The sequence below is a fragment of the Chlorocebus sabaeus genome, chromosome 2 (assembly GCF_047675955.1).
Source record: "Chlorocebus sabaeus isolate Y175 chromosome 2, mChlSab1.0.hap1, whole genome shotgun sequence".
NCBI classification, from domain to species: Eukaryota; Metazoa; Chordata; class Mammalia; order Primates; family Cercopithecidae; genus Chlorocebus; species Chlorocebus sabaeus.
In genome coordinates this window covers 34,430,504-34,456,684 of record NC_132905.1, presented here as the reverse complement: position 1 = coordinate 34,456,684, position 26,181 = coordinate 34,430,504, and the positions used below count along the sequence as shown (strand labels likewise).

Below are 26,181 nucleotides of genomic sequence, written 5' to 3'. Positions count from 1 at the left end.
TTTTTAAGTCTTGTTTCTTTTTCCATGACTTTTCTATAATCTTGTCTTGATTTTTAATGCTTTCCCCTCTCCTTTTTTTGTGTTTCTTTTGTTCTATTATTTTTTCAAATTCTGTTGGCTATGTACTCCCAGTTTTCCTATAGACAGAATCAAGAGGACATAGAATTACAGAATGTTAAGGAATCTTAGAATGAATTAAAATACCTCCCAGTATTTTTACCTGTGTTGAATATTCCGGTCAAGTGATTCTGTAGATAGAGAATGTGAGGCTCAAAGAGATTAGTATGCTTTTTTAGACATAGCAATTGGCAGAAATGAGATTTGAACTCATTTTAAAGCCCAGTACAAACAGGAGTGAGTCTGGTGCACACAGTGGATAGAATGAGAATGGAATTAGCTGGTGAACCCAATGGAAGTAGGTAATAATGGAATGAGCAGGGGAAAGCCACGTTTGAAGACAAACAACACTGGATTGTGTAAGAGTATGAAGTCTTCACTAAGAGATGAAAATATTGGGGTTTATGACAAGTTTGATAAAGATACATTATAAAGATGAAAGACACAAGAAATTTGGGAATTATATACAAAGGCACATTACAATAGAAGGTTCAAGAGAGCTATAAAAAGTTTGCTTTTTTTTTTTTTTTATCAAGGACTGACAAACGATAATTTTTACTGAAATATGCTAAAACATTTTGAGACACTGGCAGGAGTGTCTGCAGCAGACAGAAATGTGGTATTATCTACTTCCATCCTGACTTACAGAGGGGTGGCTTAGAGACCCTGGAGTACTAAGAGGCTGGAGACTGCTGAACTACATAGATCTGTGGTACAGGGCAGGTGCCTCCTTACCTCTGCCTCTGTTCCCAATTCACTGATGTCCTTCCCATGTCCAAGTAGGCTGGTCAGGGGCATGATCGTCTGGTAAATCAGTCATGGAGTTCGGTTGGGTAGTTGGCAATGTGTCTGTGCTGGGGGAAGGTGACGGAGACTCCAGTTGGCTTGCTTTTTAGGACGAGGGATATAGAGATCTGTTACTACTGGTCATTTGAGGCCATCCTTTCCGGAATCTGTGCTTTCATAGACTAAAGAGTTGAAGATTGAAGACTTCTATGGAGCCCTGCAGTAGTGGAATCTGAAAGTGGGTGCCCATAGGAAGAAAGATATTTAGATAGTAGTTAGAGAAATAGAGGTACAACTACCAGGACTCTGTATTTCCTGCAATCTCTCTCCTTGGATGTCTGAGTGCCTATGAAAATTTTTAATGGCTTATTAGCTTATGTGGACCTGAATAAGATAGTACCTATAGAGTGAAAATAATGGGATTTTATAATTATTAGTGTTTTAATCTTTCTGGGAAAAGTATTCTCAATAAGAACATACAGCTTTGTTATTTGACTTTTGTATATTTAGCTTTCATACATTTCAAATATTGCAGGGGATTCCCTATACTGATTTAGGGCAAAGGACAGCAATAGGACCTTCCTCAGTGGGTTCCATGCTGAGGAATCAAGACTGCCATTTTGAAGTGAAGCAGATTAGTCTTTTAAGGAGAGATAGATCAAGGAAAAGGGACAGTGGATCTTTCTACCTTGTTTGAAGTCATAAGCTTTCTTCCAGTTTAGGTAACAACATTTTTGTCATCCATTAATTGAATTTTAAGCTCAGCTTCAGGAAAGATAATTTGTGTGTGTAAATTACTGTCAGACTCTGCCAATACATTGACTGTCACTATTTGTTATATAAAGCTCAAGGTCAGTTTTCATTGAATATTTTATAGATTTAGACAGATGGAGGCAGAAATAGGTAACTAAAATCTATTTTTAGAACAGAGGCCATATTTTAATTGTATCAAAAATCATTTAACATATGGATCACTGAACTTTCTCCAGATTATGTCTTTTGTTTGAGGGGGAAGCTGGATATAAATTGGCAGTTATAAAAATTGTAAAGAAATCAACTTGCTCTTTTCATTGTGTGTTTTTGTTCTCAAGCATTTTCCATGAACTGTGTGTGGATTCATTGCCTACATCTGGTGACAAAGACTTGAGTGTTGCTACTAAGGTAAAGTGGTCTCTTGTAAAATTAATTTTCTCACTCTGAATCTAGTTTTGCACAGTATTTACTTTTCAAGTTTAGCAGTGGTTTACCTGTCATTGTTTTATGGTGATAATGGAAAGTTGGTCAGAGAAAAACATACATGTGGCTAGTTGATTCAAAAAATTTGTTTAACTTTGGTAACTAACAAAAATTGACATGTACTGTGACCGGGTAGGAGCTGTGAACTGGAAAATAAGTAGTGACAGGAAAGTTGCATTAGTAAATGCTTTCCCCAATAGAAGAAATATGAAATTTGGTTAAGGTTTATTTGGATAAATAGTAACACTTTGACTTTTAAATCATACTATTGTGACTTTCAGACTTTCATACTATTTATGCCTCTATAAATCTTCAGCGATCAAATGATTTGAAGTAATCCTGGACCCCCTCTGGTACCTTTTAGTTGTGAAAATGTACAGTACATAGCATAGAGCTTTTTCTTCTTGGAAACTTATTATTGTGGTACCATATAGTTTCTAGGAGAGATTGTTTCTATACCTATATTATTGATTCTGTAGTGAGACTAAAATAATATTAAAAATTGTAGAAAAATAGCTGAGTGTGGTGGTGTGTACCTGTGGTCCCTGCTGCTAGGGAGTTTGAGGCAGGAAGATTGCTTGAGCCCAGGAGTTTGAGAACGGCCTGGGCAACATAACAAGAATGTATCTGATTTAAAAATATAAATTGTGTAATGTAGAAATTTAAATTTATGTTCTCAAGATTTGTATCGCAAAGGGATTTTTTTTGTGTGTTTTATGAGATATCCATGAAGAGTTTATATAAAACATTTCATCTAATTTCATCTAATTGAATAACATGTATTTTGCTGCAAATAACCAGTTCTAGAAGCAGAGACTCTTAATACCAATATAGTAAGACTTTAACATCATAATTTTATCGTCGTAGTTTTAAAAAAAATATTTACTTGGCCGGGTTCAGTGGCTCATGCCTGCAATCTCAGCACTTTGGGAGGCTGAGGTGGATAGATCACCTGAGGTCAGAAGTTTAAGATCAGCCTGGCCAAAGTGGTGAAACCTTGTCTCTAAATAAAAACACACAGAAAAATTAGCCGGGCATGATGGCACATGCCTGTGTTTCCAGCTGCTAAGGAGGCAGAGGCAGGAGAATCACTTGAACCCAGGAGACGGATGTTGCAGTGAAACAAGATCACACCATTGCACTCCAGCCTGGCTGACAGAGCTTGACTACATCTTAAAAAAATAAAATAAAATAAGATAAAATAAAATAAAATAACCACTCAAAGTCCTTATAAATAATCATTGGAAGCTTCTGCATACCATGAGCTCCTGGAGATCAATAAACATACTTGTGTGTATCCTGGAGGGCCTAAAATACAGTCTTCTATGTAAGAAGCATTTTAACTCTTGTTTTTTGAGATGGGGTTTCACTCTGTCCCCCAGGCTGGAGGGCACTGGTGAGATCTTGTCTCACTTCGATCTCTCTTTCCTGGGCTCAGGTGATCCTCACACCTCAGACATCCAAGCAGTTGAAATTATAGACCTGTGTCACCATGCTTGGCTGAGTTTTCAAAAGACAGGGTTTTGCCTTGTTGCCCAGGCTGGTCTTTAACCATTGGGCTCAAGTGTTCTGCCCACCTCAGCCTCTCATAGTGCTGATGTTACGGATATGAGACGTTCAGCCTTAATAGTTGTTTAGTCTGAATAAATAGACAAGTGAATTTTTATATAACAGAATATTGTAAGTAATATATCTAATGTGTCTAATGATTAAATATTGTATTGAAAATATTGCTTACATTTGTATTATTTCTTACTATATAAAGGTGTATAAGTTTTGATGTGTTATGTTGAGAAATTATGCCATAAATAAAAAGGAAATAAATTAGAAATAGGTCGTCAGCAGCAAAGAGGGTTACAATATATTTTCTAGTATCATTCAACTGGAATGTTAACATCGTGATATTACATTAACATTTCTTAAATGTTTTATTAGCCTCAACTCATGTTCTATTAAATATACCATTTCAAGCCATACATTACTCTTTAGTATTCTGGTGACGAAATCTTTTCCTGGGTGGAAATTTGATGAAAAGTTCCAGGTTTCCCTCTGTTGTAATAATGTTCTTTCAGGTAGTGGTAGATGACCATATTTAGCTACTTGAATGTCTTAGAGTAATAAACTATATCACAGAAATACTTACAGAAACTAATTGTAGCATAAATATTAATTAGTATTATTCAGAATATGAAAGACCAAAAGACTCTTTAATAGATCTATTTCTCCATGTATTTTATTGTACTTCATGTTGTTTCTTTTCTTTCTTGACTTAAGCTCATATTTCATTGACCAATTAGGCTTGTTTTTCATTTGTATCTCTCTTTGTTCTCACATTTTAAATAGAAACTTTTGGGGAGTCAGGGTCTTGCTCTGTTCCCCAGACTGGACTGCAGTGGCATGATCTTGGCTCACTACAGTCTCCACCTCTCAGGCTCAAGTGATCCTCCCACATCAGCCTCCTGAGCAGCTGGGATACAGGCACACACCATCATGCCTGACTCCTTTTTGTATTTCTGTGTAGAGATGTATTCCCATTATGTTGCCCAGGCTGGTCTCAAACTCCTGAACTCAAGCAATCCACCCACCTTGGCCTTGCAAAGGGCTGGGATTACAGGTGTGAGCCACCATATCTGGGCAACATTGAGGTTTATTTAAAGGAACTGGTTAGGGCTGTGTGTGCTGGTGCACACTGGTTATCTCAACAGTTTGGGAGGCAGAAGTGGAAGGTTTACTTGAGCCTAGGAGGTTGAGACCAGCCTGGGCAGTATAATGAGGCCTTGTCTCTACAAAACTACCAATAAATACATTAGCCTGTCATGATGGTATGCACCTGTAGTTCCAGCTATTCAGGAAGTTGAGGTGGGAAGACTGCCTGAGGTCGGGAGGTTGAGACCACAGTGAGCCATAATGATGCCACTGCATTCTAGCCCTGGGTTGACAGAATGAGATCCGGTTTCATAAAAAGAGAATGATAAGAAACTCTTGATGCAACTCATTATAATTTTTTAAATGGAAACTAATTCTTGATATTTCCTTAGCAGTGTGTCCCCGAGACATTGTCACAGCCTTTACCTGGACCTTCCCATGAAAAAGGCAATGGAATAGTCAATGGAAAAGGAAAAGGAGAAGGAGAAGGTGAGAACTGGATTTTGTTTTAAAAGTCATTTAATGGAATGTTTCTTTTAGAATATGAACACTAATATAGTCTCCTAGCTAAAGAAAATGTCCTATTAACTATAATAAGTAAAGGAGAATTAAAATGGTGATAAGTTGTATCTCTAACCAAGGGTCAGTAGTTGATTCTATTGGGAGCACCACTGAAGGAGCTGAGCTATGAGTTCCATTTTAAGATACTCTAAAAACTGAGGTAAGTCAGGAGAGAAGGAGGAGGAAATGAATAAAAGAGAAAGAAAGAATGAAGAGGGCAGAGTGTACATGGAATAAATTTTAAAAAGCATATGCGGGTATATGTAATGGAAGGTGGTAAAGTCAAATTGATCTGTAGAAGAAGGAAGAACAGGGTGTTAGAAATAGGAAACAAGATAAAGTGAGCTTCCAGTACCAAAATGTGTCAGTGAATTAGAGTAACATTTTCCTACTCTTGCTGTCATCCTCACTACTGGGGAGGCATTAAGGATTGAGGTACTTTACCACACAGACCTGTGTTTTATCTACCATAGATGAATATCACCGTAAATGGTCAGCCATGTATGGATAAAATTTAGTTGTATAGAAAATGGTGTAAATTCATGGGATAGTAAATTAAGTAGAGATGGTATTGCCTGACTAAAAGTTCATTAGAAACATTATGGCTTATAATGTAGTATTAAATTCAGGGACATAGTAGGGAAGAAATTGACACTAGGCCAAACAGGGCAATTAGGGTAAACCAATATGCAAGCACATCAGTGTAGAAAAGGGCATTCAAATGGTCATGAATTAGTTGAGGAGCTTCTGGAAAGTGCACATTGTGATTCAGCAGGTATGGGATTCTGTATTTCTCATGAGTACTCAGGTGATGTTGGTGCTGGTCCCTGGCACTGCCCTGAATAACAAGGGAATAGCCTTCCTTTAGAGAAATCTGGAAAAAGAACTATTGGAGAGCAATTTAAAAAATAACAGAATCCAGGGAGAGCATTAATTTCCTTTTATTTCTGAGCATGATTCTAGCCACAGGGGAAGGAGAATGAGATGAGAAGAGAGATTAGAGGTGTATGCTACTCCTGAACACAGATGACAAGAGTGGTCACAATGATCCGCAAAGAGCAGCTAGGAAGGGAAGCATCAGGATGACAGATCTAAAAATCACTTTTTCAAAGGAAGAGGGATTGTGAAACGACAAGGAGGGAGGAAAGAAAGATATTCGCTGGGTTCTTGGGAGTTAAAGCCAAGTAAACTTGAGATGAGGCACTTCCAGTTGCTTTGGCATATGCCCCGTCTCACAAGAGAGGTTATTGCTGTGGGGAGTACTGGAGACAGGAGGGAGTGCTAGACTTGGGGTAAACTGCAGCAGCTCATTTCATTTCATAACTGTCAGGCCTCAGAGAGAGAAGTTTCACTGACGTGAGTGAATAAGATGTGATTAAGTTGCATGTAGATGCTTTGACTAATTTTTTTTGAGACAGCCAGTTATTTGATATGATAGCTGTTTTATAAATGTCCTTTACAGTGTAAGATAATATACCAAACTTAGCTAATTTTAGATGCAATCATATTATAAAATTCATTCTGTGAATATCAAATTTCTCATTTTCAATAAATACTGCACTGATTTTGCAGTATAAAAGTGCATTCATATCCAGCAAGTCTGTGGTATTTCAGTGTTTTCTTTTTTGATAAATATTTTGATATTGGAAACTGATTCTACATGGTTTATTTGATGTGTTTTATGGACCGCCTTATGAGCGGATCAAAGAGCTGTAATTTAAGGCCAAACGAGGGGATAGGAGAAATGTAGGTGCTACAGTAGCCCATGTGGTCATGGGAAAAATGAATATTTTATTTAGCTGTGATTTCATAAGTGTGTATAACAGCTGATCAATTTAGAACACTGTCTTTGATGAGAGGTGAATTGCACGCTCACCTGAACTGTCATCTCAACTGTGTATTTCCTCAGCGACAGGACATGGGGAATTTATCTGTGGTGTGCTGGCAGCAATGCCTCTGATGTGTTGAGTGAAAATACTCTGTACCTTCACCCTCAGCCTTGACATTGATACCCTCAGGTTTGATTTCCTCATCTGTTTAATGGTCTCTTTTCTCCTCATCAGCCCACGTGTTTACAGTGATATCCTTGCTTTTCTGTTTTAGGTATAGGCATTTGAAACATAATCTCACTGTTGAAATGTAAACTGTGAGTTTTAGGAATCCTATATTCCTATTTTCCTCACTATATTTCTGTCATGTTGCTGTCCTAGGCAAGGAAAAGAAGCAGCCAAGCATTACCCTCAAAACCTTAAGTAATTATTTTTCTGGCCAGGCATGAGAATTCAGCTTGATAGTAACACTGCCTGAATGTTTGGTTGGCCCTGTCATACTTACATATAATTGATGACATATCCCCTTTGCTTTGTAGGGCCTCCTGCACAACATCCTTCCTTGAAGGTAATTAATTATGCATATTTTTTGAAGCACTAACTCCATATTGTATAAAATATATATGATTCGTGAATCATTTTCTTTTAAAACTCATTCAGCCTAGCACTAAAATGGAAGATCCTGCTGTGAAAGGGGCAGTACAAAGAAAGAAAGTACAGACCTTGAGAGCAGGTACGTTATCAATACAAATGAAATGCTGGAAATAAGTACATTAAATGATTGGAGGTACTCACATTATTCTTACCCCTAATTCTATTTCCTCAAAATTGAATGGAAGGCATTGACATAAGTGTTATTGTTGGTATCCGTATTTGAATAAAAATAAATTTAGAAGCATAAAAATATTTTTAAGATGTAAGCTTTGACTCAGATGTTTCTCTTTTAATATTTTGAATAGCATAAAGCTTTCAATATAAAATTTTTGTACTTGTCATGGATTCAAAGCAGTGAATTTTGAGACTCTAAGCTATTTCCAGTGAGTTATGTGCTAGTTGGAGTTCTGATCTTTACCTAGAGGAAGGCTTTACTCATTAACGTGTCAGTTTCTGTGTTAACTTTAGAGGCTTGCTGCTAGTGTTATTACAATGATGATCTGAAGCCAATCAGATGTTCCAATGAGCAGACTGTGCGTGTAGGTGTATGCATAGGTGTGTGTATGTGTGAGTTTGTGGCATCTTTGATTATTAAAAATGAGGAAAGTAACGATTCATTTATAACTGGTAGACAGTCTTTTAAAAGGGTTATTTTGAGACTTTTTGGTGTTAAGGTTTTTAAAACATGATTGCATAGAGGCTACCGACATCGCAAATTGGTTGTTTTTCATTTCAATGCCCTTTTGAAATCTTTGACTGTATTGTGATGCTCAGAAGTAATATGCAGAATGTTTTATTTGTGTCCTAAAATGGTATATGAGTGATTCTACACTTTACATACCTCTCTGCCACTTTCTTTGGTGTATTTTGTGGTATATTTTCCAGATGCATCCACATTGATATGATTATCCCCACTTTAATTTATTTTACACTTTTCATTGTACTCCCTTATACCACCACTTCACCACATTCAGTTAGACTCTCCTGTTGCTGATAAATGAAGAAAGAAAGAAAGAAAAATAAAACTAATGTCATATTAAAAGGGCTTTTTGAAATCAGTTTGTGTCTATTAATGTTTACTATATGAAATTTTAAAGCTGAAAAGTTCAGAATACAAGCATGCACCACCATATTTTATAAATGCTCTTAGAACTATGACTCATGAGGCTTTAACCTATGAAGTTAGGACAATTCATTTCTCTGAAGAAGTTTGCTGTGCTGTTCTCAGAAAAGAAAACTGAAAATAGCAAACAGCATTGTCTTATTTGACCTCTTGGACATCCTTGAACGAACCTGAAACTCCAGGGATACTCGGATCAAAATTCAGAACTAATGTTTTAAACAATATATATAGTTTGTGAAAGTTCAGTGGTCATGAGCCCTTGATGGTCAAATGACCTCTCAAATTTCACTTTTGCATTTTTTTGCTCTTTTCCTTGACTTGTCTTAAAAGCTAAATTCAACAGTTTTATTTATACAGAACCAGGAATTTAACTTTTTAAATATATTTCTGTCCTATCTCATGGTGTTGTGTACTCTTCAGTTCTAGTGTGAACATAGACTTATTTTTATATGGGAACAATTAGTTTTTCTGCTTGTTTGTTTGTTTGTTTGTTTGTTTGTTTGCATTTTTGAGACAGAGTCTTGCTCTATCACCCAGGCTGGAGTGCTGTGGCTCGGTCTTGACTCATTACAACCTCTGCCTCTTGGGTTCAAGCAATTCTCCTGCTTCAGTCCCTCGAGTAGCTGATACTACAGGCACGTGCTACCACATACTGCTAATGTTTCTCTTTTTGGTACAGATGGGGTTTCACCATGTTGGCCAGGCTGCTCTAGAACTCCTGACCTCAGGTGATCTGCCCACCTCAGCTTTCCAATGTGCTGGGATTGCAGGCGGGAACCATTGTGCCAGCTACAAATAAGAATTTTAAGGCTATTATATTTTATACAAATCTTTGGTCTATATTTAAGGCTTCACATGTGAATTCTGAAGGTATTCATGCATTGAGGGAAGATCATCTCAGTTTAATGAAGGCAGTTTTTAATTTAATGTATATTCATTAAATTGTTTTTTTGAACATTTTGTCTCTAGTACACAGAAACACACTAAAATGTCATGGGTATTTGACCTTAATGTGTTCATGCACAAACTTAGTTATTCAAATATTTTCTTATCCCTCGAGTATCTGTTCACAGGAAGTGGTGGATAACACATCCTACAGTTTGGATGCATTTCTTTTGACTTTTTGACTTGTTTTGTGATGAACTGCTTTTAATGGATGATTCATGTTTTCGGTTTTAGGAGAAGCACAGAAAAAGATGAGAAGCAAGTAAACAGGAACTGTATGATCAGTAGTAGACTATTATAGTACATTCTCAATAGTACTATGTTTTTCTCCAGTTATAGAATTTACTTGAATGATGCACAATTAATCAATTATTATTATTATTATAGGAGATGGGGTCTCTCTATGTTGCCTTGGCTAGAATACCGTGTCTATTTATTGGTGCATTCATAGCTCACTGTAGCCTTGAACTCCTGGGCTCAAGCAGTCATCTTACAGTAGCTGGGACTACAATTTTGTGTGGTTACATCTGGCCTGATACACATTTATTTATTTATTTATTTATTTATTTATTTATTTATTTTTGATACAGGGTCTCCCTCTGTTGCCGGTACTGGGGTACAGTGGTGCCATCTTGGCTCACTGCAACTTCTGCTTCTTGGCCATAAGTGGTCCTTTCACCTTTTACCTTAGCCTCCCAAGTAGCTGGGACTACAGGCATGTACCACCACACTTGGCTAATTTTCTTTTTAAGGTTTTGTTGTTGTTGTTGTTTGTTTCTTTGTTTGTTTGTTTAATACATGAGGTCTCACTCTATTGCCCGGGCGGGTCTGGAACTTCTGGGCTCAAGTGATCCGCCTGCCTCAGCCTCCCAAAATACTGGGATTTACAAGTGTGAGCCACTGCACCTGACCTGCACAATTATCATAAAAAGGAAGTAAGCCCACTTCCATTGCAGAAAATTGACCGCCCTTTCGTTTTTTTCTAGAAACGTTCATATTGTAGAACATATTGTCGATCCCCCAGATTTTCTATTTTTTATTCAGTTAAAATAGGATTGCTGCTTATTTCACATTATCGTTTCATTTATTCCTTTTATGGCTTTATTGAATTGTATAGATATAGAAATATAAGACTTTCCAAATATCAAATATCAAGGGAAAAAAAGAAAAGGAAAACAGATTAGGGAAAGCTATTCTGTGAAATAACCACCTGATTACAGTTACATATATCATATCAACTTCATAAAAATCTTACACAATGCATTTGTGTCAAAGTTCCCCAAGACCACCCCCAGGTTTAGTGTTTCACTAGAAAGACTCACAGGACTCAGCAAATAGTCATACTCAGCTCTTTACTTGATTACAAGAAAGGGGGCAAGCAGAATTAGTAGAGGAAAAAGTTGCATGTGTCAAGTCTGGAGGAAACCAGGCACAAGCTTCCAGGAGTCCTCTCCTGTGGAGTTCCCAGGATCTGCTTAATTCTCCCAGGCTCACATTTTGACAACATTTGTGCAGTGATATCTACCAGTACCAGAGTCTCATTAGAGACTAAGTACCCAAGTGTTTCTGTGGAGGTTACTCTCCGTGACATGTACCCAAATTCCAGACTCGTAGAAGGAAAGCAGCTGTTCAGAGTAACCACACTGTTTCTATAAACACTTTAGACACAGTGAGCCACTCTCCTTAGGGAATGGTGGAAACCCTTCTAGGCTCAAGCGATCCTCCTGCCTCAGCCTCCCGAGTAGCTGAAATTAGAGGTGCCCGCCATCATGCCCAGCTAATTTTTGTATTTTTAGTAGAAAAGAGGTTTTGCCATATTGGCCAGACTGGTCTTGAATTCATTTCCTCAGGCTGATCTTGAACTCATGACCTCATGTGATCCCCCCACCTTTGCCTCCCAAAGTGCTGAGATTATAGGCATGAGCCACTGAGCCCAGTTGTGAATATCTTTTTAAAATCAGTAACTTTATTTCTTAGAGCAGTTTTAGGTTCACAGCAAAAGTGAGAGGAAGGTACAGAGATTTCTCATATATTCTGTGCCTCCCACATGCATAGCCTCCCCCGTGATTAGTAGTTTCCACCAGAGTGGTACATTTGTTATGACTGATGAACTTACATTGACACATTATGATACATTCTAATCACTCAAAGTTCATAGTTTACATCAGGCTTCACTCTTGATGCTGTACATTCTGTGAACTTGGACAACTGTATAATGAATGATATGACATGTATCTATTACTGTAATATTATCGACAGAACAGTTTCACTACCCTAAAAGTTCTCTACACTATGCTTGTTCATCTCTCACTTTCTCCCTAGCAACTCCTGGCAACCATTGATCTTTACTCTATCTTCATAGTTTTATTATTTTCAGAAGAGTACAGTGGATATCTTTTTGAATAGTTAAAAAATTAAAGATCCATGGTAATTGAACGTAGTCATTTAAGATGTTCCTTGTGCTTTTTGTTTTCCTTTTGCTTCTTTATCACTGTAAAGAATGATATATGCTGATGAGATGTGCTTTACATACTCAGAAAACATGATTTGTATAGCTATTTGGGACATAATAGAAAGGGTTGAGGGAAAGGACACCATGCCGTGCCACACGGCACAAACTGGAGTATCTTGCTCTATGGTGTGGGTCCAGATAGACTCTCTAGCAATGGACGGGGACAAGCGCAACGGGTTGGACTTTACAAAAGTGGAATCACTAAGTCGGTCATACTTACCTTCCGTTGGAAATAAGACCAGGCAGTGAATGCTATAGGTAAATACGTGTGTTCCTCACTGATCCTCTTCCTTTGAGGGATGAGGTTGACAACAGCCTGTAGTATGATGACATGACTCATCTACAACTAGATTCTGTCATGAGGGATGGTAAGGGAGTTTTGCTTGATGTGAGGTGAAAAAGAATTTTTTTCTCCTACTTGGGAGAAGGGAAGCATTGGAATATTCTGGTAGTAAAAGGGCATTGATAGTTTTCCTTCTGTATATTTTTCACATCAGATAATACTGCCCAGCGGCCTGCCACACCTCCCCAGTGTTTCTTAAGCTTCTCTCTGAATACGGATAAGCTCTTAAAGGAGTGATGTTTCCAGTGGTTCTTTCTGTGGGAGGTAAAATGGCAGGTGAAGTTGGGCCTTGTTATACATCGGGCAGAGCAAATAGCTACAACTAATGAAACCACCCAGCACCTTCCCCAGAAGAGTATTAGCCAGAGTAACACACCGATCTCTCTTCAGCTCTTCTCCACTGGCAGCTGGAAGGTCTTTGCAAGGATTCCTGTTTCTGGTCTGATTCCTATGTTTTGCTGGCTTCTGGTGATATAGGGTGTTTTATCCTAAACTGAACAGTTTGAACTGAAGAGCTAGAGAGGCTGTGTTGTGCTATAACAAAATAAGTGCAGTAGTTCCCCCTTAACTGTGGGAAATACATTCCAAGACCCCCAGTGGATGCATGGAACCGCGAATAGTGCTGAATCACAAACTTGTTTTTCCTATACATACATATGGATGATAAAGTTTAATTTATAAATTAAATTAAATCTGATTGTGTCTACAGATAAGGTGTGAGAATTGAATGGTGTCATCAGCAGGAATGATTTTTGCTTGTTGGGGGAAAATCTCTCCACACTTTTTGTCACAGAAGCCTTCTTTGTAGGTGATTGTTGCTGTGGCGTGAGGGCAGAGAAAACTCTGTCAAGTATGTCTTTCCTCTCATATAGTGGATAAAGGGTACTACTGTATACTCTGATTTATCAGCCTCTCATATTTTGGTCCAGAAGTCATGCTCTCTGACACTGTTGACTCATCACACCTGTTCTGCTAACAATATCATTTTTACTCCCTCTCATGAGGTGTGGCTGGGATGACTTGTATACTGCAGGTTACATGTAGATACCAAATTTTATAAATTTATTCTTCTTTGCATCTAATAAATACAACGGGAGGAGATCTTACTGCATTAATTACCTACCAATAGGTGTAATTAATGTTAATTCTACTAAGGTCCCAGGCATGCTCCCAAAGGAATGCTTTGTAACAAAGCATCAGTCTTATGCTTTAAAAAACCAAACTAAACCAAAACAAATACAACAACAACGAAAACAGTATCTAAAGCATACACATAAGTGTGCACATTTTTTCATGAAGGTAGGATCTTACTATGTTTCCCTAGCTGGTCTCAAAACTCTAGGTTCCTCAAGTGATCCTCCTGCCTCATCCTCCCACATAGTTTAGAGTTCAGGCGTGCGTTGTTGTGCACTCTTATCCTTTTAATATTCTGTACATATATTATTGATTTAAAATGCATTTTTCCTTTTTCTTTAATAGATGTTGGAAGTTCTGATGAATCTGCAGTCAGGTAGGATTTTATAGATGTAAACATTTATGTTAACTAAGGAAATAGAGACAGAAGAAACTAATATCTGTTGAGCGTTGTACTCTGGGCTAGACATCCTACTATGTTCTGTGCATTTATCATCTCATAAAGCCATCACAACATCTGTGTTCCTATAACCTACTATTTATTCAATAAACAACTATGGATTAGTGCAGTCGATTCATTGCCTCATGATCCCATAGTTAACAAAGTAGCTGGCCCACAACTTGACCGTCAGCCTGCCTGCCTTCCAAATCCCTTCCCTTGCTCCTCAGCATAGATTGATAGACGTCTGTGCAGCCATTGGATCAAGATATAGGTCTGAATCAATTTAATCAGATTTATTAATTTAATTAATGCCTAAATTAATGAGAGTTTAAGTACCTTAAACTCTCATTGAAGGTTATTGTTAGAATGTGGTTAGTCCAAGAATTTGTCCTAATGAATTTGACAATTTCCCTGGTAACCAGTATCTTATTTTTACCATCAAAGACTTTAGGGCAGAACTTACTTAGCTTTGGCCATAGGACTGGAAGTTTTACAAAAGTAAGTTTAGGCAAGTATTAGAGAGAAATGATTTGACTTCCCAGTTTGGGTTTCCATTTGGGCAAGGATTTCTGTTGACTTCCATAATACTTTGTTTAGTCTTGTTTCTTTTTCCACTTTTCTATAATCTTGTCTTGATTTTTAAAACTTTCTTCTCTGCTTTTCTTTGTGTTTCTTTGGTTCTATTATATTTTTTCAAATTCGGCGGGTTTTGTATTCCCAGTTTTCCTATAGACGGAATCAAGAGGACATAGAATTACAGAATGTTAAGGAATCTTAGAATGAATTAAAATAATTTCTAGTTTTTTTTTTTTTTTTTTTTTTTTACCTGTGTTGAATATTTGGTCAAGTGATTCTCTAGATAGATAATGTGAGTCTCAAAGAGATTAGTAGACTTTTTTTAAGACATAGGAATTGGCAGAAATGAGATTTGAACTCATTTAATGCCCAGTACTCTTCCTTCTTTTTCTATCCTATTGGCGTGTGTTTTAATAATACAAATGGAAGTGAGTCTGGTGCACACGGTGGATAGAATGAGAATGGAATTAGCTGATGAACCCAACGGAAGTAGATAATAATGGAATGTGCAGGGGAAAGCCATGTTTGAAGAGAAACAACACTGGATTGTATAGGAGTATAGATTCTTCAATAAGAGCTCAAAACATTGGTTTTCATGACAAGTTTGGTAAAGATAAATTATAAAGATGAAAGACACAAGATGTTGGGAATTATCTACAAAGGCACATTAAAATAGAAGGTTTAAGGGAGCTCTATCAATCTTGCTGTTTTTTTTTTTTTTGTTATTGTTGTTGTTTTTTTATCAAGGACTGTCAAACTTGAAGGTTTTTTCCTGAAACATGCTAAAACATTTTGAGACACTGGGAGGAGTGTCTACAGCAGATAGAAATGTGGTATCATCTACTTCCATCCTGACTTACAGAGGGGTAGCTTAGAGACCCTGGAGTACTAAGAGGCTGGAGACTGCTGAACTACATAGATCTGTGGTAGAGGACAGGTGCCTCCTCACCTCTGCCTCTCTTCCCAATTCACTGATGTCCTTCCCATGTCCATGTAGGCTGGTCAGGGGCATGATCGTCTGGCAAATCAGTCATGGAGTTCGGTTGGGTAGTTGGCAGTGTGTCTGTGCTGGGGGAAGGTGATGGAGACTCCAGTTAGTTTGTTTTTTAGGATCAGGAATATAGAGATCTACTCCTGGTCATTTGAGGCCATCCTTTCCGGAATCTGTGCTTTCATAGACTGAAGAGTTGAAGATTGGAGATTTCTGTGGAGCCCTGCAGTAGTGGAATCTGGAAGTGGGAGCCCATAGGAAGAAAGATATTTAGATAATACTTAGGGAAATAGAGGTACAACTACCAGGACTCTGTTTCTCCTGCAGTCTCTCTCCTTGGATGTCTGAGTATCTACGAAAATTGTTAAGGGCTTGTTAGCTTATGTGGACCTGAATAAGGTAGTACCTATAGAGTGAAAATAATGGGATTTTATAATTGTTAATGTTTTCATCTTTCTGGGAAAAGTATTCTCAATAAGAATATACACCTTTGTTATTTGACTTTTGTCCATTTAGCTTTCATACATTTCAAATATTGCAGGGGATTCCCTATACTGATTTAGGGCAAAGGACAGCAATAGGACCTTCCTCAGTGGGTTCCATGCTGAGGAATCAAGACTGCCATTTTGAGGTGAAGCAGATTAGTCTTTTAAGGAGAGATAGATCAAGGAAAAGGGACAGTGGATCTTTCTACCTTGTTTGAAGTCATAAGCTTTCTTCCAGTTTAGGTAACAACATTTTTGTCATCCATTAATTGAATTTTAAGCTCAGCTTCAGGAAAGATAATTTGTGTGTGTAAATTACTGTCAGACTCTGCCAATATATTGACTGTCACTATTTGTTATATAAAACTCAAGGTCAGTTTTCATTGAATATTTTATAGATTTAGACAGATGGAGGCAGAAATAGGTAACTAAAATCTATTTTTAGAACAGAGGCCATATTTTAATTGTATCAAGAATCATTATTTAATATATGGATCACCGACCTTTCCCCAGATTATGTCTTTTGTTTGAGGGGGAAGCTGGATATAAACTGGCAATTATAAAAATTGTAAAGAAATCAACTTGCTCTTTTCATTGTGTGTTTTTGTTCTCAAGCATTTTCCATGAACTGCGTGTGGATTCGTTGCCTACATCGGATGACAAAGACGTGAGTGTTGCTACTAAGGTAAAGTGGCCTCTTGTAAAATTAATTTTCTCACTCTGAATCTAGTTTTGCACAGTATTTACTTTTCAGATTCAGCAGTGGTTTGCCTGTCATTGTTTTATGATGATAATGGAAAGTTGGTCAGAGAAAAACATACATATGGCTAGTTGATTCAAAAAATTTGTTTATCTTTGGTAACTAACAAAAATTGACAAGTACTGTGACAGGGTGGGAGCTGTGAACTGGAAAATAAGTAGTGACAGGAAAGTTGCATTAGTAAATGCTTTCCCCAATAACGGAAATATGAAATTTGGTTAAGGTTTATTTGGATAAATAGTAACACTTTGACTTTTTAATCATACAAGTGTGACTTTCATACTATGTATACCTCTATAAATCTTCAGTGTTCAAATAATTTGCAGTAATCATGGACCCCCTCTGGTACTTTTTGGTGGTGAAAATGTCCAGGACATAGCATAGAGCTTTTTCTTGGAAACTTATTATTTTGATATCATATAGTTTCTAGGGGAGATTGTTTCTCTACCTATATTATTCTGTAGTGAGACTAAAATAATATTAAAAATTGTAGAAAAATGGCTGAGTGTGGTGGTATACACCGGTGGACCCTGCTGCTTGGGAGTTTGAAGCACGAAGATTGCTTGAGCCCAGGAGTTTGAGAACGGCCTGGGCAGCATAACAAGAATGTATCTGATTTAAAAATATAAATTATGGAAATGTAGACATTTAAATTTATGTTCTCAAAATTTGCATCCCAAAGGGATATTTGTGTGTTTTATGAGTTGTCCATGAAGAGTTTATATAAAACACTTCCTCTAATTGAATAACATATTTTGCTGCAAATAACCAGTTCTAGAAGCAGAGACTCTTAATACCAATATAATAAGACTTTAACATCATAATTTTATCATCGTAGTTTATTTAAAATATTTACTTGGCCAGGTTCAGTGGCTCATGCCTGTAATCCCAGCACTTTGGGAGGCTGAGGTGCGTAGATCACCTGAGTTCGGTAGATCAGCTGAGGTCAGGAGTTCGAGATCAGCCTGGCCAGTGAGGTGAAACCCTGTCTTTAAAAAAACAAAAAAAAAAACCCACACACACAGAAAAATTAGCCAGGCATGAAATACTATCACAGAAATACTTATGTAAACTGGGAATATACCTGTGTTCCCAACTGCTCAGGAGGCCAAGGCAGGAGAATCACTTGAACCCGGCAGGCAGAGGTTGCAGTGAACCAAGATCGCACCATTGCACTCCAGCCTGGGGGACAGAGCTAGACTACATCTGAAAAAATGAAATAAAATAATATAACCACTCAAAGTCCTTATATCACACTCTGAAATTTCAAATTTTGAAGTTTTGATATTTAGTTGTTTAAATAATCATTGGAAGCTCCTGCATACCATAAGCTACTGGAGGTCAGTAAACACATTTGTGTCTCTCCTGGAGTGCCTAGAATACAGTGTTCCATGTAAGAAGCATTTTCATTGTTGTTTTTTAAGATGAGGTTTCACTCTGTCCCCTAGGCTGGAGGGCACTGGTGAGATGTTGGCTCACTTTGATCTCTCTTTCCTGGACTCAGGTGATCCTCACACCTCAGCCATCCAAGTAGTTGAAATTATTGTCCTATGTCACGATAGAACTGTGTCACCACGCTTGGCTGAGTTTTGAACAGGCAGGGTTTTGCCTTGTTGCCCAGGCTGGTCTTTAACCTTTGGGCTCAAGTGTTCTGCCCACCTCAGCCTCTCATAGTGCTGAGGTTACAGACAGGAGACATTCAGCCTTAATAGTTGTTTAGTCTGAATAAATAGACAAGTGAATTTTTATATAACAGAATATTGTAAGTAATATATCTAATGTGTCTAATGATTAAATATTGTATTGAAAATATTGCTTACATTTGTATTATTTCTTACTATATAAAGGTGTATAAGTTTTGATGTGTTATGTTGAGAAATTATGCCATAAATAAAAAGGAAATAAATTAGAAATAGGTCGTCAGCAGCAAAGAGGGTTACAATATATTTTCTAGTATCATTCAACTGGAATGTTAACATCGTGATATTACATTAACATTTCTTAAATGTTTTATTAGCCTCAACTCATGTTCTATTAAATATACCATTTCAAGCCATACATTACTCTTTAGTATTCTGGTGACGAAATCTTTTCCTGGGTGGAAATTTGATGAAAAGTTCCAGGTTTCCCTCTGTTGTAATAATGTTCTTTCAGGTAGTGGTAGATGACCATATTTAGCTACTTGAATGTCTTAGAGTAATAAACTATATCACAGAAATACTTACAGAAACTAATTGTAGCATAAATATTAATTAGTATTATTCAGAATATGAAAGACCAAAAGACTCTTTAATAGATCTATTTCTCCATGTATTTTATTGTACTTCATGTTGTTTCTTTTCTTTCTTGACTTAAGCTCATATTTCATTGACCAATTAGGCTTGTTTTTCATTTGTATCTCTCTTTGTTCTCACATTTTAAATAGAAACTTTTGGGGAGTCAGGGTCTTGCTCTGTTCCCCAGACTGGACTGCAGTGGCATGATCTTGGCTCACTACAGTCTCCACCTCTCAGGCTCAAGTGATCCTCCCACATCAGCCTCCTGAGCAGCTGGGATACAGGCACACACCATCATGCCTGACTCCTTTTTGTATTTCTGTGTAGAGATGTATTCCCATTATGTTGCCCAGGCTGGTCTCAAACTCCTGAACTCAAGCAATCCACCCACCTTGGCCTTGCAAAGGGCTGGGATTACAGGTGTGAGCCACCATATCTGGGCAACATTGAGGTTTATTTAAAGGAACTGGTTAGGGCTGTGTGTGCTGGTGCACACTGGTTATCTCAACAGTTTGGGAGGCAGAAGTGGAAGGTTTACTTGAGCCTAGGAGGTTGAGACCAGCCTGGGCAGTATAATGAGGCCTTGTCTCTACAAAACTACCAATAAATACATTAGCCTGTCATGATGGTATGCACCTGTAGTTCCAGCTATTCAGGAAGTTGAGGTGGGAAGACTGCCTGAGGTCGGGAGGTTGAGACCACAGTGAGCCATAATGATGCCACTGCATTCTAGCCCTGGGTTGACAGAATGAGATCCGGTTTCATAAAAAGAGAATGATAAGAAACTCTTGATGCAACTCATTATAATTTTTTAAATGGAAACTAATTCTTGATATTTCCTTAGCAGTGTGTCCCCGAGACATTGTCACAGCCTTTACCTGGACCTTCCCATGAAAAAGGCAATGGAATAGTCAATGGAAAAGGAAAAGGAGAAGGAGAAGGTGAGAACTGGATTTTGTTTTAAAAGTCATTTAATGGAATGTTTCTTTTAGAATATGAACACTAATATAGTCTCCTAGCTAAAGAAAATGTCCTATTAACTATAATAAGTAAAGGAGAATTAAAATGGTGATAAGTTGTATCTCTAACCAAGGGTCAGTAGTTGATTCTATTGGGAGCACCACTGAAGGAGCTGAGCTATGAGTTCCATTTTAAGATACTCTAAAAACTGAGGTAAGTCAGGAGAGAAGGAGGAGGAAATGAATAAAAGAGAAAGAAAGAATGAAGAGGGCAGAGTGTACATGGAATAAATTTTAAAAAGCATATGCGGGTATATGTAATGGAAGGTGGTAAAGTCAAATTGATCTGTAGAAGAAGGAAGAACAGGGTGTTAGAAATAGGAAACAAGATAAAGTGAGCTTCCAGTACCAAAATGTGTCAGTGAATTAGAGTAACATTTTCCTACTCTTGCTGTCATCCTCACTACTGGGGAGGCATTAAGGATTGAGGTACTTTACCACACAGACCTGTGTTTTATCTACCATAGATGAATATCACCGTAAATGGTCAGCCATGTATGGATAAAATTTAGTTGTATAGAAAATGGTGTAAATTCATGGGATAGTAAATTAAGTAGAGATGGTATTGCCTGACTAAAAGTTCATTAGAAACATTATGGCTTATAATGTAGTATTAAATTCAGGGACATAGTAGGGAAGAAATTGACACTAGGCCAAACAGGGCAATTAGGGTAAACCAATATGCAAGCACATCAGTGTAGAAAAGGGCATTCAAATGGTCATGAATTAGTTGAGGAGCTTCTGGAAAGTGCACATTGTGATTCAGCAGGTATGGGATTCTGTATTTCTCATGAGTACTCAGGTGATGTTGGTGCTGGTCCCTGGCACTGCCCTGAATAACAAGGGAATAGCCTTCCTTTAGAGAAATCTGGAAAAAGAACTATTGGAGAGCAATTTAAAAAATAACAGAATCCAGGGAGAGCATTAATTTCCTTTTATTTCTGAGCATGATTCTAGCCACAGGGGAAGGAGAATGAGATGAGAAGAGAGATTAGAGGTGTATGCTACTCCTGAACACAGATGACAAGAGTGGTCACAATGATCCGCAAAGAGCAGCTAGGAAGGGAAGCATCAGGATGACAGATCTAAAAATCACTTTTTCAAAGGAAGAGGGATTGTGAAACGACAAGGAGGGAGGAAAGAAAGATATTTGCTGGGTTCTTGGGAGTTAAAGCCAAGTAAACTTGAGATGAGGCACTTCCAGTTGCTTTGGCATATGCCCCGTCTCACAAGAGAGGTTATTGCTGTGGGGAGTACTGGAGACAGGAGGGAGTGCTAGACTTGGGGTAAACTGCAGCAGCTCATTTCATTTCATAACTGTCAGGCCTCAGAGAGAGAAGTTTCACTGACGTGAGTGAATAAGATGTGATTAAGTTGCATGTAGATGCTTTGACTAATTTTTTTTGAGACAGCCAGTTATTTGATATGATAGCTGTTTTATAAATGTCCTTTACAGTGTAAGATAATATACCAAACTTAGCTAATTTTAGATGCAATCATATTATAAAATTCATTCTGTGAATATCAAATTTCTCATTTTCAATAAATACTGCACTGATTTTGCAGTATAAAAGTGCATTCATATCCAGCAAGTCTGTGGTATTTCAGTGTTTTCTTTTTTGATAAATATTTTGATATTGGAAACTGATTCTACATGGTTTATTTGATGTGTTTTATGGACCGCCTTATGAGCGGATCAAAGAGCTGTAATTTAAGGCCAAACGAGGGGATAGGAGAAATGTAGGTGCTACAGTAGCCCATGTGGTCATGGGAAAAATGAATATTTTATTTAGCTGTGATTTCATAAGTGTGTATAACAGCTGATCAATTTAGAACACTGTCTTTGATGAGAGGTGAATTGCACGCTCACCTGAACTGTCATCTCAACTGTGTATTTCCTCAGCGACAGGACATGGGGAATTTATCTGTGGTGTGCTGGCAGCAATGCCTCTGATGTGTTGAGTGAAAATACTCTGTACCTTCACCCTCAGCCTTGACATTGATACCCTCAGGTTTGATTTCCTCATCTGTTTAATGGTCTCTTTTCTCCTCATCAGCCCACGTGTTTACAGTGATATCCTTGCTTTTCTGTTTTAGGTATAGGCATTTGAAACATAATCTCACTGTTGAAATGTAAACTGTGAGTTTTAGGAATCCTATATTCCTATTTTCCTCACTATATTTCTGTCATGTTGCTGTCCTAGGCAAGGAAAAGAAGCAGCCAAGCATTACCCTCAAAACCTTAAGTAATTATTTTTGTGGCCAGGCATGAGAATTCAGCTTGATAGTAACACTGCCTGAATGTTTGGTTGGCCCTGTCATACTTACATATAATTGATGACATATCCCCTTTGCTTTGTAGGGCCTCCTGCACAACATCCTTCCTTGAAGGTAATTAATTATGCATATTTTTTGAAGCACTAACTCCATATTGTATAAAATATATATGATTTGTGAATCATTTTCTTTTAAAACCCATTCAGCCTAGCACTAAAATGGAAGATCCTGCTGTGAAAGGGGCAGCACAAAGAAAGAAAGTACAGACCTTGAGAGCAGGTATGTTATCAATACAAATGGAATGCTGGAAATAAGTACATTAAATGATGGAAGTTCTCACATTATTCTTACTGCTAATCCTATTTGTTCATAATTGAATGGAAGGCATTGACATAAATGTCATTGTTGGTATTCATATTTGAATAAAAACAAATTTAGAAGCCATAAAAATATTTTTAAAATGTAAAGTTTGACTCAGATGTTTCTCTTTTAATATTTTGAATAGCATAAAGTTTTCAATATAACATTTTTGTTCTTGTCAGGGATTCAAAGCAGTGAATTTTGAGACTCTAAGCTATTTCCAGTGAGTTATGTGCTAGTTGGAGTTCTGATCTTTACCTAGAGGAAGGCTTTACTTATTAACGTGTCAGTTTCTGTGTTAACTCTAGATACTTGCTGCTAGTGTTATTACACTGATGATCTGAAACCAATCAGATGTTCCAATGAGCAGACTGTGCGTATAGGTGTATGCACAGGTGTGTGTATGTGTGAGTTTTGGTGTCTTTGATTATTAAAAATGAGGAAAGTAACGATTCATTTATAACTGGTAGACAGTCTTTTAAAAGGGTTATTTTGAGACTTTTTGGTGTTAAGGTTTTTAAAACATGATTGCATAGAGGCTACCGACATCGTAAATTAGTTTTCATTTCAATGCCCTTTTGAAATCTTTGACTATATAGTGATGCTCCGAAGTAATATGCAGAATGTTTTATTTGTGTCCTAAAATGGTATATGAGTGGTTCTACACTTTACATACTTTTCTGCCACTTTCTTTGGTGTATCGTATTTTCCAGATGCATCCACATTGATATGATTATCTCTGGTTTAACTCATTTTACACTTTTCATTGTATTCCCTTTTACCACTTTACCAGTTTCAGTTAGACTCTCCTATTGCTGATAAATGAAGAAAGAAAGAAAAATAGAAATAATGTCAGATTAAAAGGGCTTTTTAAAATCAGTTTGTGTCTATTAATATTTGCTATATGAAAGTTTAAAGCTGAAAGGTTCAGAATACAAGCATGCACCACCATATTTTATACATACTCTTAGAACTATGACTCGTGAGCCTTCAGCCTATGAAGTTAGGACAATTCATTTCTCTGAGGAAGAATGCTGCACTGTTCTCAGAAAAGAAAATTGAAAATAGCAAGTGACATTGTCTTATTTGACCTCGTGGACATCCTTGAATGAATCTGAAACTCCAGGGATGCTCAGATCAAAATTCAGAAATAATGTTTTGAAAAATATATGTAGTTTGTGTAAGTTCAGTGATCATGAACCCTTGATGGCCAAGTGACCTTTCAAGTTTCACTTCTGCATTTTTTGCTCTTTTCCTTGACTTGTCTTAAAAGCTAAAATTCAACAGTTTTGTTGATACAGAAACCGGGAATATAACTTTTAAAATATATTTCTGTCCTATCTCACAGCGTTGTATACTCTTCAGATCTCGTGTGAACATAGACTTATTTTTATAATGGAAATATTCGGTCCTGTTGGTGTTTTTGAGACAAAGTCTTGCTCTATCACCAAGGCTGGAGTGCAGTGGCTAAGTGTTGGCTCATTACAACCTCTGCCTCTTGGGTTCAAGCAATTCTCCTGCCTCAGCCCCTCAATTAGCTGATATTACATCCACGTGCTACCACATCCTGCTAATTTTTCTATTTTAGCAGCGATGGTGTTTCTCCATGTTGGCCAGGCTGCTCTCGAACTCCTGACCTCAGGTGATCTGCCCACCTCAGCTTTCCAATGTGCTGGGATTATAGGCGGGATCCACTGTGTTGGCTACAGATAAGATTGTTAAGGCTATTGTATTTTATATAAATCTTTGGTCTATATTTAAGGCTTCACATGTGAATTCTGAAGGTATTCATGCATTGAGGGAAGATCATCTTGGTTAAATGAAGGCAGTTTTTAATTTAATGTATATTCATTATAATTTTTTTGAAGTTTTTGTCTCTAGAACACAAAAACACACAATAATATCATGTGTTTATTCTCAAACTTATTTATTCAAATATTTTCTTATCACTGAAGAATCTTAATTATTAATAAACAAATTCCTCATGGAAAACAACATATATAAGAGAGATCGTTGAGTGATTCAAAGTAAATTGTAGTAAATCATAGAAGCTTAAAACAAGTTAAATAAACTTGTTTGAGTTAATAGCAATTACAGGACTTGTAAAATACATTAGACCACGAGGGAGTAGTGTGTTTGTGGGGTAAATGACAACATGGTACTGCTTCAGGGAAGAAAGAATCTTTACACTTTATTACAATTTGTATTACTATTTACATTCTAATAAATAAAAACATAATTTTCAGATATTTTAGATTATGTTTCTACTAGTTGAATCATCAATAGTAAGACTTTTCAAAGATTTGGGAAGTTGTGAGTTGATGATAAATGTGTATCACCATCAGTGATGAAAAATCAGACAGCAACTACAGACTTTGGACACACAAACTTCATAGTTAAAGAAAGGATTAATCTTGGAGCTGTGTTACTATCAGGGAATTATATTCTTCATTACCTGTGTGAGTCGCAGCTATTAGAGTAGGAAGAGAACAAAGAAGGGAAGGAAGCATAGAACATGTTATTCTCGATTCCCTTGGCTGGCTTCATGCTCCCACAGTTCTGACTTTTCAGAAGTCATTTTGTGGCCAAAAGTCCTTTGTGTTTCCTCCCCTTGTGCAGGCTACACCCAAACAGAATGCTTCTTAGCAAGGCATTTGTATTCTTCCTTTAAGGAAAGCAACATACAAATAACAAAGAGAATAAGGAGAAAGTGTAATTTCATTGAGTTTAGTATTTAACATACATTTGAGAGTGGTACCATGATTATATTTAGAATTTTGGGGCTGGATTGGAAAAATTGGGGGCTGCTGCAGACGTCTACAGATTTCCTACTCAAAGACAATGTGGCTTTGATTTATTTTTACATCTCTAATTGTGCAATTATTAGTTACAACTGTATGCAATGTCACTAAAAATACCTTCCCAAGCCAAATATTAAATAATGCCTATAGCTTTCTGTATTATAGTGTTGATTTCCCCAATATTAATGGGAACCATTGAGCATTTGCCTTATGGTGTCTCCTCAGCTGTACTTACACATTCCTTCACCTTGTCTTAATGGATAGTCATGCACTAGGAGTATGGGTGTTCAGAAGAGCTGTATCGTTTA

At 37.2% G+C, this 26,181-nt stretch overlaps 1 protein-coding gene across 3 annotated transcripts in view; it reads left to right on the top strand.

Moving 5' to 3' along the window:
* Nucleotides 1–26,181, top strand: part of LOC119618584 (putative ankyrin repeat domain-containing protein 20A2) — an 82,342-nt gene that overhangs the window by 21,127 nt on the left and 35,034 nt on the right. The window contains exons 7-17 of one of the 3 annotated variants that reach the window (XM_073007138.1): nt 1,995–2,064; nt 5,178–5,274; nt 7,557–7,598; nt 7,715–7,743; nt 7,836–7,908; nt 14,232–14,262; nt 16,996–17,065; nt 20,261–20,357; nt 22,640–22,681; nt 22,798–22,826; nt 22,919–22,991. In XM_073007138.1, coding sequence (XP_072863239.1) covers nt 1,995–2,064; nt 5,178–5,274; nt 7,557–7,598; nt 7,715–7,743; nt 7,836–7,908; nt 14,232–14,262; nt 16,996–17,065; nt 20,261–20,357; nt 22,640–22,681; nt 22,798–22,826; nt 22,919–22,991 — 653 coding nt within the window. The remainder of the gene's footprint in view (nt 1–1,994; nt 2,065–5,177; nt 5,275–7,556; nt 7,599–7,714; nt 7,744–7,835; nt 7,909–14,231; nt 14,263–16,995; nt 17,066–20,260; nt 20,358–22,639; nt 22,682–22,797; nt 22,827–22,918; nt 22,992–26,181) is intronic. The other 2 variants (XM_073007139.1, XM_073007141.1) reach the window with 2 other exon arrangements.